Source organism: Nannobrachium achirus (genome assembly GCF_963921795.1).
Source record: "Nannobrachium achirus genome assembly, chromosome: 4".
Classification (NCBI taxonomy): domain Eukaryota; kingdom Metazoa; phylum Chordata; class Actinopteri; order Myctophiformes; family Myctophidae; genus Nannobrachium; species Nannobrachium achirus.
The window spans coordinates 34,907,480-34,919,806 of NC_137813.1; the positions used below are offsets into that span (position 1 = coordinate 34,907,480).

At 42.7% G+C, this 12,327-nt stretch overlaps 2 protein-coding genes across 2 annotated transcripts in view; one reads left to right on the forward strand and one right to left on the reverse strand.

Moving 5' to 3' along the window:
* LOC308284147 (RNA binding protein fox-1 homolog 2-like) overlaps nt 1-3,825 on the forward strand; it is a 61,962-nt gene extending 58,137 nt beyond the window's left edge. The window contains exons 12-13 of the mRNA XM_080724696.1: nt 186-261; nt 557-3,825. Of these exons, the coding sequence (XP_080580822.1) occupies nt 186-261; nt 557-601 (121 nt within the window). The 3' untranslated portion in view covers nt 602-3,825. The remainder of the gene's footprint in view (nt 1-185; nt 262-556) is intronic.
* Nucleotides 3,826-7,947: 4,122 nt separating this feature from the next.
* LOC308282859 (G-protein coupled receptor family C group 5 member D) lies at nt 7,948-9,927 on the reverse strand (the record flags this gene model as incomplete). The annotated part of the gene is made up of 3 exons (XM_080723247.1): nt 7,948-8,046; nt 8,249-8,304; nt 8,739-9,927. 3 exons carry the CDS (start codon nt 9,925-9,927, stop codon nt 7,948-7,950), a joined length of 1,344 nt encoding a protein of 447 aa, XP_080579373.1.
* Nucleotides 9,928-12,327: the final 2,400 nt, after the last annotated feature.

A 12,327-nucleotide genomic window follows, 5' to 3' on the forward strand; every position in this document is an offset into this window, starting at 1 on the left:
TGGGGAGAAAAAGGGGTAAAAAGCAACCAAAAGAGAGAGAGGGGGAGAGGATTATACAACAATCTATCCTCGGTGAGAATCTGTTGCGTCAGTTTGTCTTGACAGACCTCTAATTGAATCATTTTGATTTGTAATGACAAAAATAATGGTCAAATGTGTGTGTTTGTTTGTTCTTGTGTTGTCAGTTATGGGCGGGTGTTTACCACAGACCCCTACCACGGTTTAACCCCAGCTGCAGCTGCGTATGGAGTAGGAGCCATGGTGAGAAAACTACAAATGCTTAACACCTCAATACACAACAACCAAGATGAAGCCGAACAACTGTTTGTTTTATATAGCAGAATGGGCCTTCTATTCTCCACAAGGGTCTTTTCTGATGTTTAGGATAGACGTAGAGATTCATGGGCCTGAGTTTGCTGTATCTACACATTTGGACCTTCCGTTCACAGTGCATTAATTATACCTGGTTGCTTCAAAGAAACAAAGTAATAATCAGTTTGTATACCAAAAATAGAGCTTTTAGTTACTCATATGGTTTCCTCTCTGTCTCTTCCAGGCTAGTTTATACCGGGCAGGATACAGTAGGTTTGCTCCATACTAAACCCACATCACACCCAAGGAATTCTACATTGCTCTTTCCCCCTTTCCAAGCTCTTTGTTTGGCAAGAGCTACCCTCCATTTTTCTGTGGGCTGGCGATAGTGACAAACCATGTGTTTTTGGAAAGAGAGCAAGGTCATTGCCACATCATCAACTCGAACTCAGTTTCTGTACTGTTCTGTCTATCGGCGACGAGGAATACCATGAAAACTGCCAGTGGATCTCCCACATAGAAAGCTGACAAGGCTATTTTTGAAGACGCTCAACTACAGTACGGGACACAATCTAAAATGGTTCTATTTAGAAACACTACCGGACATGCGAGAGGGAGAGAGACTGCTGTTTGCCTTTGTGACCCTTCACACTACAAACCTTTTTTTTTCCTCTTAGGAATTCTACGCAGTTATATCCACTGCCCTATGTTAACCCTATCAGACCTAATATACGCACACGCATATGTCATAGCACCCCGACCTTCCATTTCTGCAACATTTTTCCCTTAACCCTTGAACTGCACAGATTGATAGAACTGCCACAACACAGAATTACCACCCTGAATGAAATATAAGGTACTTTCATCTCTTTTTATTTACACAAATTGCATTGATTGAAAAAACAACAAGAAGTTAACAACAGCTATCCCTCCTGCAGTAGAGACCTCCCACCTGTGTTAAAAAAAAAAGAATGATGCGAAACAAGTACATTTTGGACTGCTCAACATGGAGACAGACAAATGCTTTTTCTTTTGTTTGTATTCCTGTTTTTTTGGAGCGTTGGAGTGAGAACATTCGGCCGACCCTACAGGAGACATTCTCCAATTAACAACTGACAAGTAACTGAAAAAAGTGCTTTGTTTCCCAGGCAACAGGAGATAATCAACTACATGAGAAATGAGAAGTCCTTTTCTGTCCTTTTTATGACACTACACAACTTTCCTGACTGTAAACAAACTAGGAAAGTGACCTGATTACAAAGCTGGTCCTGACTGACCAGCTAAAAAAGAAAAAAAGGAAAATAACAAGACAAAAAGTATGTGAAAACGATATGGAGAGAAAAATAAGAAACCAGTGAGATGTTTTTCTGCATTACCTCAGTTTTTCCTCCTTTCTTTTGTTATTATTTTTGTTATTCTGCTGCCATTGAGAAGAAAACTGTCTTATCATCTGTCCTTTTTTCATATAGTCCACTTAACTGCTGGTTTAAGTATTACAGTTATTTCATTGCTGTTATTTGCGAAAACAATGACAACATTAAGACATTGGAGCCTTCAAATTGGTCTGTCTGCATTTCTAATCTGAATAGTGTTTAGTTCTCCCCCTTAGAATTCAGTACACCTCAACTCTTTAGCAGGTGCTCCTTATCTACTTCATTTTTCTGTTTTTATTTTTAATTAACACTTTATTCAAAGATTCTACCAGACTGTCACACATTCCAGATGTAGGGAGTAAAGTAGCAATTAAGGTTCAGTTCAGGTTCAGTTGGATGTCTAATAACCATAAAATGTAAATAGATTACATTTAGCTATGGATGTATTGGAAATCGTCCACTGAACGGTTTCCCTATTGGTGAATTTAGAGATGTTTAGGCCTACAAGCTTCAGGCAGAGCTACCGAGTTGACTGAACTGAATTCTCCAAAATGGTAGATCCCAATAGAGTAAAAGTTAGATTAGAATGTAATGGTGCCCTTTAAAACTAGGAGTCACAATCTTCTAGTTAAAGTACTATTCTCAAGGAAGGGGAACTGGATTCTCCGTCCAGCAGAACAAAGCAGAACCAAGGCTCCGCCTCCATACAACAATTTCTTTATTGTGTGAGTGTTTTTTCCTCATGTTTATTTTTTGATGCCAATAGGACACTACTTACCCCCTTGGAACTAAATTAGTTTGAAGGGTATACTCTCTGCATTGCATTGCAAGCTGACTCCATCCTTATTCAGAAACACTTGTGGGAATGTTTTAGGCGGTCCAGTTAGTTTCAAACTCATCCTTACTGCTCTGCTCAAAGGTACAGTAAAGGAAGTGGTAAGCGAACCACGTATAGGAGTATGTCCTATGTATTATATCTCCATATACTCTCTGTATGTTATTATTGCTATCATTTGTCTTTTGGTTCCAAAGATTATCTGGAAAAAGCACATATTTGGTCAACATTTATTACACTTTTTTTCCATGGTTGTTTCTAGTTGTTATTTTAGCTTTTACGTTGTTGGTTTTAACTTGTGGGTTAAAGCTGTATTATTTCAGATCACGTCAGCAAAGGGTTTTTTCAAAAAGCACCCTGGGAAATGTCATAGGAACAGGATCTAAAGAGGATTGAGGAAAAAGGCTTTATTGTTTGTAGCAACGTATTGGAGTCCTGTACCGCAAGCAACGCAAGTCCTAGATTTCATTTTTGTAAACCCCACTCATTTATAGGAACCACCCAACCCCCCCATGCTGAAGAGAAAGAACATGTCAGTCATTGAATAAGAACAGACTGCGTGACCTTGTAACGCGTTTGTAGTGGTCATTGAGAACTAGTGTGGACAATACTCGTTCTGACGTGCATTTCCCTATAGGGCCCAAGACACAGTTCGAAATGAAGACTATACTGTCCCTCCACATAATGTCGAAAAGAATTATCCTCAAGTCCAGCTGTGTCCACCTTACTTTTTTTTCAGTTTAATGTTATTTTTTTCAAAACGGAGCAGTAGTGTGTGGGCAGTTTCCGTCGAGGGACTTTGCAGAAGGTGACAAGCGGAGCCATTAATCATAAGCTGACGGGATAACAATGTTACCTTCTGCAGTACAACAGGACACACAGTGGCCACTACAGGCCCTGGGTGAGGTCTAACACTAATGACGAAGGCTATGCTTATTTCATATGATCAAGATACACAAGTGTTCTGCAGAGGACGTCCCAGTGAGTGTCTATGATGAGATCATAAGGACTCAAACATGTTTGTTTTGATATATATATATATTTTATATTTTTGTTTTTTTTGTTTTTCCTCTTAACAAGTATTATCAGAAGTATCAGTATGCATGTTTTTGTGTGAGAAAGGCAGGGTGTCGAGACAGAAATGTATCGTTGGTGCATGAACTCAAATCCTAGTGCTGGAGGAGGGGCGGGGGTAGTGGGGTGACGGAGGTTTAGGATGGAGCGGATGGGATGGCATTGGAGGAAGAGGAGCAGAAAGATGACAAGTCAGCGGAGGAGGTTATGTGATGCGAGGTGGCAGGGGAGACAGTGGGGCTCAGTAATGGTCCGCCAGAGACTGTGCGTGTCTGGGTGGGTAGATGGGTGGTGGGGGTGGGAGACAGTTTCCTGCAGCCACATTACGTAAGGCCACAGCCTATTTAGCTCAATTTAATAACGCAGGTTATCTCTCCTCTGTGGTCGCTGTAATCACCAGTCATCATATCAAATGCTACGAGTTCAATTTGGAAAGTCGGACCCCCCTTGGTGTTTACTTTTATTATGAAAATAAAGTAGCTGGTGGAGGTAGTGGGCCACTCGATGACAGCTCAGCCCAACATTTTTACAAGTGTTCTGTACTGATAGCAGGGCATTGTAAATGGATGCTGGATAGCTTTAGAAAGCACAACATCTCTCTGGCAGCCCTTTCTCAGTGATCTACAAGCTCAAAGCAACACATTGTGAGCTTATAGATCAGCTATTTTCGGCCCGTGACATGTCATACGATTAAGTATAAATTGGGCTTTAAGAGAACGTTATGTCCCGGTTTGCTCCTTAATTTGCAACATTTTGCATCCAAAAAGGGTTGCAAAATGTTCGCCAAAATGGCTGACAGCTTCCTGTGACATCAGCAGTTCAGTTTAGTCCTACCTGCCTCCTAAACTCCCTGCACTGTGCTCAAGTCAATCCAGTGGAAGTTTTTGTACAGGGACTTAATAAATGGGTTTCAATTGCATGTGGATTTTTTGATTTCACATGCTCATCATTACTATAAGAAAAAGCTCATTTATCCAAGTGATTATTGATTATTTCTTTTATGTCTTTATGAAAAGTGATGTGTATTTTCTCACCATTTTTGTTTTCCCTTTTTGCCATCCTTGTGTCTGCCTTTTTGTTCTGTCATTGTTATTATTGAATGTATATAATAAACTGTTTGGTTTTTATATTGGTATTTGACTGCCTGGTTATTAACTTATCTTAGGTTATTTTCTCAGGTATTGTCGAATTTGTCTGTGTGATACAATGTAGGCCAAAAGCACACCTAACTAGTGCTTATCAGGAAGTGATAGAGCATTCTCAGATAAACTTTTGAGTTGGCAGTTGTGTATTTATTAGCCTACAGTTTTTCATTCACATGATTGTATTCCTGTCTCTTTCCCCTTGTCCGATTCCAAAAATATGTCTAAAGTGGTCTCTTCGGAGATGAGTAAGCCTGGCTACGCGAGGCTGGTAGGCAAGTTGTTTTTGGTTGTCCATCATGGGAGAGCCATTTATTGGTGCTGTTAATAGGGCCCTACATGTAGCACAGAAATGTAGGTACTGGAAAACATTGTTTTACAAAGATCCTTTATGTACAACATAATTGTAGGCTATATTTATAAACTGAAAGCACAAGCTTGTGAAATGTGACAATTGCACGTAATTAACGCCACTTCGTCTTGCAGCATTGCGTTGGTGGTGTTAACTCTGGTAAAGTCTATCTAGCCTACTGCAAGGTCCCACAATGACTGAGGTAAGACCGTTCCAACGTTTCTCATTGTTATACTGAGGGAGAAATCTGAACTATCTGAACTTAATGTCCGTAAATGGTTTAAATGTTGCGGAAACCTGTTAATTGCTCCAATGCACAAGACTAGAGGCCAATTGCCAATTTGATGGCGTGGGTGCTCCATCATTGAAAGAATTGGTTGAATAACATCAGTGGGGAGAAGGATTGCGCACACGCCTTCAGTCGGTGAGTGAGGGTAAAGTTATCGTTATAGGGCAAAACGGCGTCATTTTGGTGTTTATATGTCACAAAAAGGTCAAAGTATTGTGTTGTAGCCTACTAAAGTATGGTTTAGGCCAGAGATGCTGAAACAGAATAAAAAGCGCTTAAATGAAAACACAATGCAATAAATGTAGGCCTATTTATTTAATTGTATGATCTATTTGATATCATTGTGTTTTTTATTTATTTCATTGCGTTTTTTATATAATTCATTGCATTATTATTTTTTTTTAGTTTTTGGGCTGTTACGCTTGGATGAAATAGCTAAAAGTGGCATCATGAAATAAAAAAAACGTTGAATTGAAAAGTCAATGATATAAATAAAAAACAAAGAAATACATAGAAACGCAATTACATATAAACCATAATACTATTTAGAAAAAAACATTTATTTATTTAATTGTATTTTTAATTTATATCATTGTGTTATTTATTTATTTCATTGAGGCATTTATTTATTTCATATTTAATTTTTAGGCAGTTTAAAATGCTACTCAACACTGCAGTTTAAAATACCTCAACATTGCCACCTAGTGGTTATTGTGGGTGTACTATCACATAGCGTTCATTATAATGCGACCTATAATTTACAGTGAATGCCAGGAGGCATAACACCTGCTCAGGCTGAGAGACAATAATTGGCCCATGCTGAGCCATCTGTGGTCTTTTGTATGGTAGATGCTCAGGCATCGCTTTGAAGGATAACAAACAAATACACACTTTCATTTATGATCATTTTATTAATAACACTTGTTAAAGTCACAAGTAGTACAAAAATCCATTAGAAAAATGCATTATTTAAAATAGGTGCATAAAGGAAACCCATTCCATTCTGGTTCAGTGTGCCTTGTTAATGAGACTTGTCTTGCTGTAAAAGCATGACAACTGCATTGTAACTTTCTTTATGAAGATGTTAAGCAACAATGACAGGAGCCCCACAGAGATGACATCTCACAGACTCCTTTCCTCCACGTTCCTCTTCTCCTTCCCTCCCTTACTTTGCTCTCCTCTTTCTACATCTTGCCTTTTAAGCCTAATTCATACTCCGTAGTATGACAGTGTTACTTGACCAAGCTGTTATTTACTAACCGGTCATATGATGGAGTATAAGTAAGAAGTTAGGATTGACCCCATCTCCTCTCTCCTCTTGTCTTCTCTCCTCCTCTCCCCTTCTGTCCAACCTTCATATTACTTTCCTCTCGTCACCCTTCATACATGCCTCTGCCACCCCAGCAGTTTGGCACCTTCAGAGTGACAGCTTCATGCCCCCTCTGTCACCCCAGGCTCCATTATACTTCTCAGTGCAACATGCAGCTAAAGCACGTCACATGTGTGCACGCACATGGACTGTCTCGCAGCATATCTGGAATCTGACATGCCAACGTTGGACTAATCTAGATTCAGACAGGCCAATGTTGTACTAATGTGGATTCAGACAGGCAGATGTTGGACTAATGTGGATTCTGGCGTGCCAACGTCAGGCCACAACATTAGTCCAACGTTGGACTAATGTGGCTTCTGACAGGCAAACGTTTGGCTCACATAGTCTATCTGTGATTATACATTGTCATGTAAAGCAGTGGTGCTCAACCTGTGGGTCAGGACCCCCAGGGGCGTCCCCAAATTATTCTGGGGGGTCCCCAGATGATTAACTTAATGTGCAACATTGTTTTCTCACTCAACAGTAAACAAACCAACATGATGTTTAAGTGTATAGAGGGTATCTGCACATTTCTAAAGTGACAATTTAAGGACTTTTTAATACCTCTAAAATGACAAATTAAACATTGGACAAATTGTCAAATATTAGAGGAAGAAATTGCATGCAGATTTACATGCTCACAACGCCTCGCATTGCGAGGCGTATTTTCACAATAGAACCATGTTACACAAAATGTAATGCCTCAAGTCTTAGTGCTGGTCGGGGGGGGGGTCTCCAGTTCAAATATGATTATTTTGGGCGTCGCGGCCTGAAAAGGTTGAGAACCACTGATGTACAGGATGCCATTTTAAATAGAGTAGGCTACACATTTACCCCTCTTCAGCCTCTCATTAGAGGACTTGACATTTTGTTTCCTGAATATTCTACACAAACATATTTATATCTGTACAAGAACGAATGTAAGAGAGCTTAAAAATGTTGTGCCACGTACATTATGTACATTATAGTGCATGAGTTGGTTCTGCCTCTTGTTTGTCTTTGGTATCTTATTATTTGGTATTGTATTATTATTCCGTGCCGTGTGTGTGTGTGTGTGTGTGTGTGTGTGTGTGTGTGTGTGTGTGTGTGTGTGTGTGTGTGTGTGTGTGTGTGTGTGTGTGTGTGTGTGTGTGTGTGTGTGTGTGTGTGTGTGTGTGTGTGTGTGTGAGCGAGAGCAGATAGGAAAATCTGTGTGATCTTAATCAGAGATAGGGTGTCCATAGTATTCATCATAAGGTTCTCTGATGTTGGTGGTCTGGGGGCGAGGAATGGTGTAATCTTTGTCCGGGTCTATTTCCTAAACACAAGCACGCAAACACACACAAACATACACATTTATCATGTTAGTGCAATTAACACAGTGATATGTTGCATTTTCATTAACCTTCCAATATGCCTTAGCCATATACGGTAATTGCCTCCAGTTGTATAAAAGGTCACAGTCTTTAATTACTGAGTGTATGGAGTTAGATTGTTAATTGTAATGGCTTATTACTCACTGTCATGGAGAATCCCGACTCATATGGTGATCGTAGTACTGGCTCGGTTCTCCTGCCTGCAGGCGTGATGTAGTCAGTTAATTATTTGTTCATTATATAGCGTTCATCACAAAGGCCTACAGTGGGAGCTGAGCTGACTGAGTGGAACTCAGCTCATTCATTTAGACTCTGCAGAGCTATCATTCAGAGTAAAGGATGACCCTAGCCCAGAGGATGAATCACTGTCAATTTGGTCTCTAGTTTCCTTTTTACTGGCAGACTGATCGCTGTTCTCATTTCCTTCTGTCTCTCTGATGAAATTAGCTCATTCTAGGCACTACACTGTAAAATCCTGAGTGTTGATTACATTCTCAAATTCTCAGAGTTAAATTTACACTAAATTAAATATTAATAAAAAAACAGATTCACAGTGTGTATACACACACACACACTAGGGTGGTATCTGGTAAGCTAATGAAATGTCCATGGTTCTCTCCCTCAGTGTTCTCACCTCTCCTGGGGTCGGCGTCGTTCTCAAAGCTTCCGTTCTCCCTGCCTTCCTTCTGGCTGCCCAGTCCCGCGATGTCAGCATTAGGGCTGGTCCAGCCGGCGAAACTCAGGGGACCCTCCTTGCTCTTGCGCTCGCCCCGGCAGAGGAAGGCCACCTGGGCCACGGCGTGCCCCAGCAGAAGCACCCAGCCGTTGGCCACCAGAGCCACGCTCAGCACAGGGTCGTCCCACCGCGGCCGCCGCCCCATCTCCGCATTCCCCCTGGTAAGCAGGGCGATCCACACCACCCAGATGCCAGCCGAGAGTAACAAGGTGAGGCAGAGCAGCGTGGCCTGCACCTGGCCTTGCCGGTTGGAGCCGCCTGTGTAGCTGTAGCTATAGGTGAAACACGAGCGGCACAGGTTGCGAAGGGAGAGGAGCAGGCCGAGAGCCAGGAGGAAGAGCACGTAGATCAGCAGCATAACAAACTCCCCCTGGCTGTACGCACAGGGCTTACCGTCCCGGACCAACACGATGATATGCCACTCGACGGCGATGACCACCTGCACAACAAAGAGCCCCAGGGCCAGAGCAGGCTCCCCCCAGCCCCGCGCCATGGCAAAGCCCAGCAGGGCCAGGCAGCGCGACACCAGGCAGGAAAACGCCAGGGAGAACAACACCCCGAACAGGAACAGCCGGGTGGGGCAGGTCGCAGGTGTGAGACGGATGATGAAGGCAAAGGTAATGGCGAAGATCCCCGCCGTGGCAAACAGGAACAGGCACATGGAGGCCACGGTGCCCCCGAAGCCCCCGCGTTGGTACTGCATCGTCACGCAGATCCACAGGGACCAGCAGAGAAGGCCCACCAGGAGACCAGTGCTGACCAGGAAGCCCAGAGAGGCCAAGCTTTCCAGCACGATGCCCCATGCCGCCTGCTGGTCACACAGGTAGGTGAAGGAGGGGTCCAGCTCCGCCCCGCAGCCTGGCACAGCATCCTGGGAACCGTTTGAGGAAGTGTTGATTGTGGGCGTGTCTGTAGGTGAGGCTGCAGTGGTGGGGATGATGATGGTGGGCGTGTCTGTAGGTGAGGCTGCAGTGGTGGGGATGATGGTGGTGCTGTTAGTGGTACTGTTGGTAGTCTGTGTCTGGTGGCAAACTATAAGCAAGAGGAGGAGGGGAAGGCATTTGTGCTTTTGGGATGAAAAGGCCATCCTTGTTTTGGTAATCCGCTTTAGGATTAAGTTCCGCCTTTCAAGTGTCCTTTTAAAGCTGGTCCTTTGACGCGGCGGGTCCTCGTTGCCTGAAACAAGCAGCAAATGGAACTCATGTCTCACATGTATCTTTTACAGCTTTGCTTGGCTCATGAACCTTTTGAGTTGTGTGTCACAAGTGCAAGTTTCCCAAAATATGTTAATGTATCACTTTGACTGATGCCACAAAACAACAAGCGGGATGAAGTAGAAAATGGGATCGCAAGAAGGTCACAAGGCGGGAGTGTGAGAGAGATACTGACAGGCCCACTTGAGGCAGACTGAGAACACATACTGTAGCAAGGAGACAATGCAGGGATGCAGAGCGAGAGAAAGAGACAGAGAGAGAGGATTTGAGCCAATAGACAGTGAGAGTGAGACAGCAGGGAGGAGAGGAGAGGCTGTGGACAAGCCAGAACAAGGGAGAGAACAGCGTGAGCAAGAGCTAACAAGGAAGGAATAACAAGTAACAAGGTGAATTTGGGACACTGGCAGTGTAAACAGCCATGAAGGACAACTTAACTGTCCCTGTTACATGAGATCATAAAGCTGTGATCACACCAGGAAAGAGGCAGATGAACAGATATATAGAGTGACCCTGGCAGAAACATACAGTATGGAAGTCGTGTCCAGTACACAGATTGGAAGTGGGGGGTGGAGGGAGGGAGAGGGAGAGAGAGAGAGAGAGAGAGAGAGAGAGAGAGAGAGAGAAGCCACAGATATGCACTCCTGATAACTGATTGTCACTTCCTCTAGCTCATAACAGAGCCCTTGTGTCTGTGTCAGAGATCCAAAGATGACATTTAAGAGGCTTATCAATGGGTAAATATGGCCCAGGCCCAGAAATTAACCCTTGGGCCAGTTGTGTGTTTAAATAGTGGGTCAGGAGATCATAGTAGGTACAGGAGTTATAAAAACATGGCTGACTGAAAAGTGTGCATTTAGTGTATTATTTACATAATTCATGTACAAGGCACAAGGGATTTGAGTCATTTAACAAGAATGTGATTTGAATAGTAGATAAGAATAATGAATAATGTATCTTATTGACAGACAAATCCATATTCACAGTGGTTGCTTTTGTGTTTTTAACTTAAATCTTGGATTTTGATTGTCAGTAAGATTCCAAATTTGATGGTGACGTTCAGTGAAATTATATTAGCTTTACTGACAATAGCTGACACAGCAAGGCCAAACCACAGAACCATTATGGTTCATGCCCAAAATGATGATTACAGTAGAAAAAACCACAAGCATTACACAATTATATTACAGTCCCATATTTAATGCAGCTTAAAAATTCATTCACCATTTACCTTAATGGCACACAATTAATACTATAGTGAAAACTCGTTATTGTGTAGTTCAAGGCAACAAATCCATTTCCATACTTGACTAAGGCCTGATTCATACTTAGTTACATGTATGGGTGTCGCCCCTCAAAAATAGCAGAACTACAAGCTCACAACACAACGCAACACTTGTGTGAAACTGTATAACTCAGGCTTAAGCTAAGCTTGTGTATAAAAGATGACATACCTTCTGTCCTGAGGGATGTAAGTCAAGACACGGCCCCGTTTCCACTCCTTCCACTTGCTATCTTTCAGAACTCGTCTTGAAGTTTTACCAAGAAGTCTCACGATAAACTCTGAAGTGCTGAGGCATCAGAGGCCACTCATGTGAGAGTGTAGCCAGCCATGTGCCTCCTTTCTCCAGGATGTGCCCATATCTCTGTGAGCACCCAGGTAAGCGGAAGACTGTATGAGGAGGAAAAGAAACGGCGCAGAGGTTGAGCCAATGGGTGTTGATGCGAGAGGAGAGGATTGTTTTCACTTCTCTCTTGATGTAAATCAACAGGTGAGAGCCACTACTGCACCCGCCTCCACTCCCCCTGGCTACTCTTCTACTTTCAGTCCCTCACCTCTGTCTGTCTGTCTCTCTCTCTGTGTTTCTGTGTCTCTCTCCCCCTTTCTCTTTTTCTCTTGGAAGGTTCTCGGAAGGTATAGGTGGGGCTCAAAGACCCGGAGGCAATGTCACACACACACACACGCAGGTGTGGGGGGGCTTGAGAGAAACTCCACGCCCTGATATATTTGACTCCCATTTCCCATGACCTCCCACAATGACTGAACATCATAATCTTCAGTATCATAGTGACCTTCTAAAGCATCAAAACACATTTTAACAACCAGTCATTTTGAGATTGGTTGAAATTTTAACTGAAACTGAACTAAACCCATACATCTATACTTCAAGTCACTGTTTTCAGGTGACTGTTCATCCCCATAGTAGAGGCCCCCCAGAGGTGAATCGGAGAATAGGGAGTGGAGATTAGAATACCTGACTCAGACTTTTGTCACC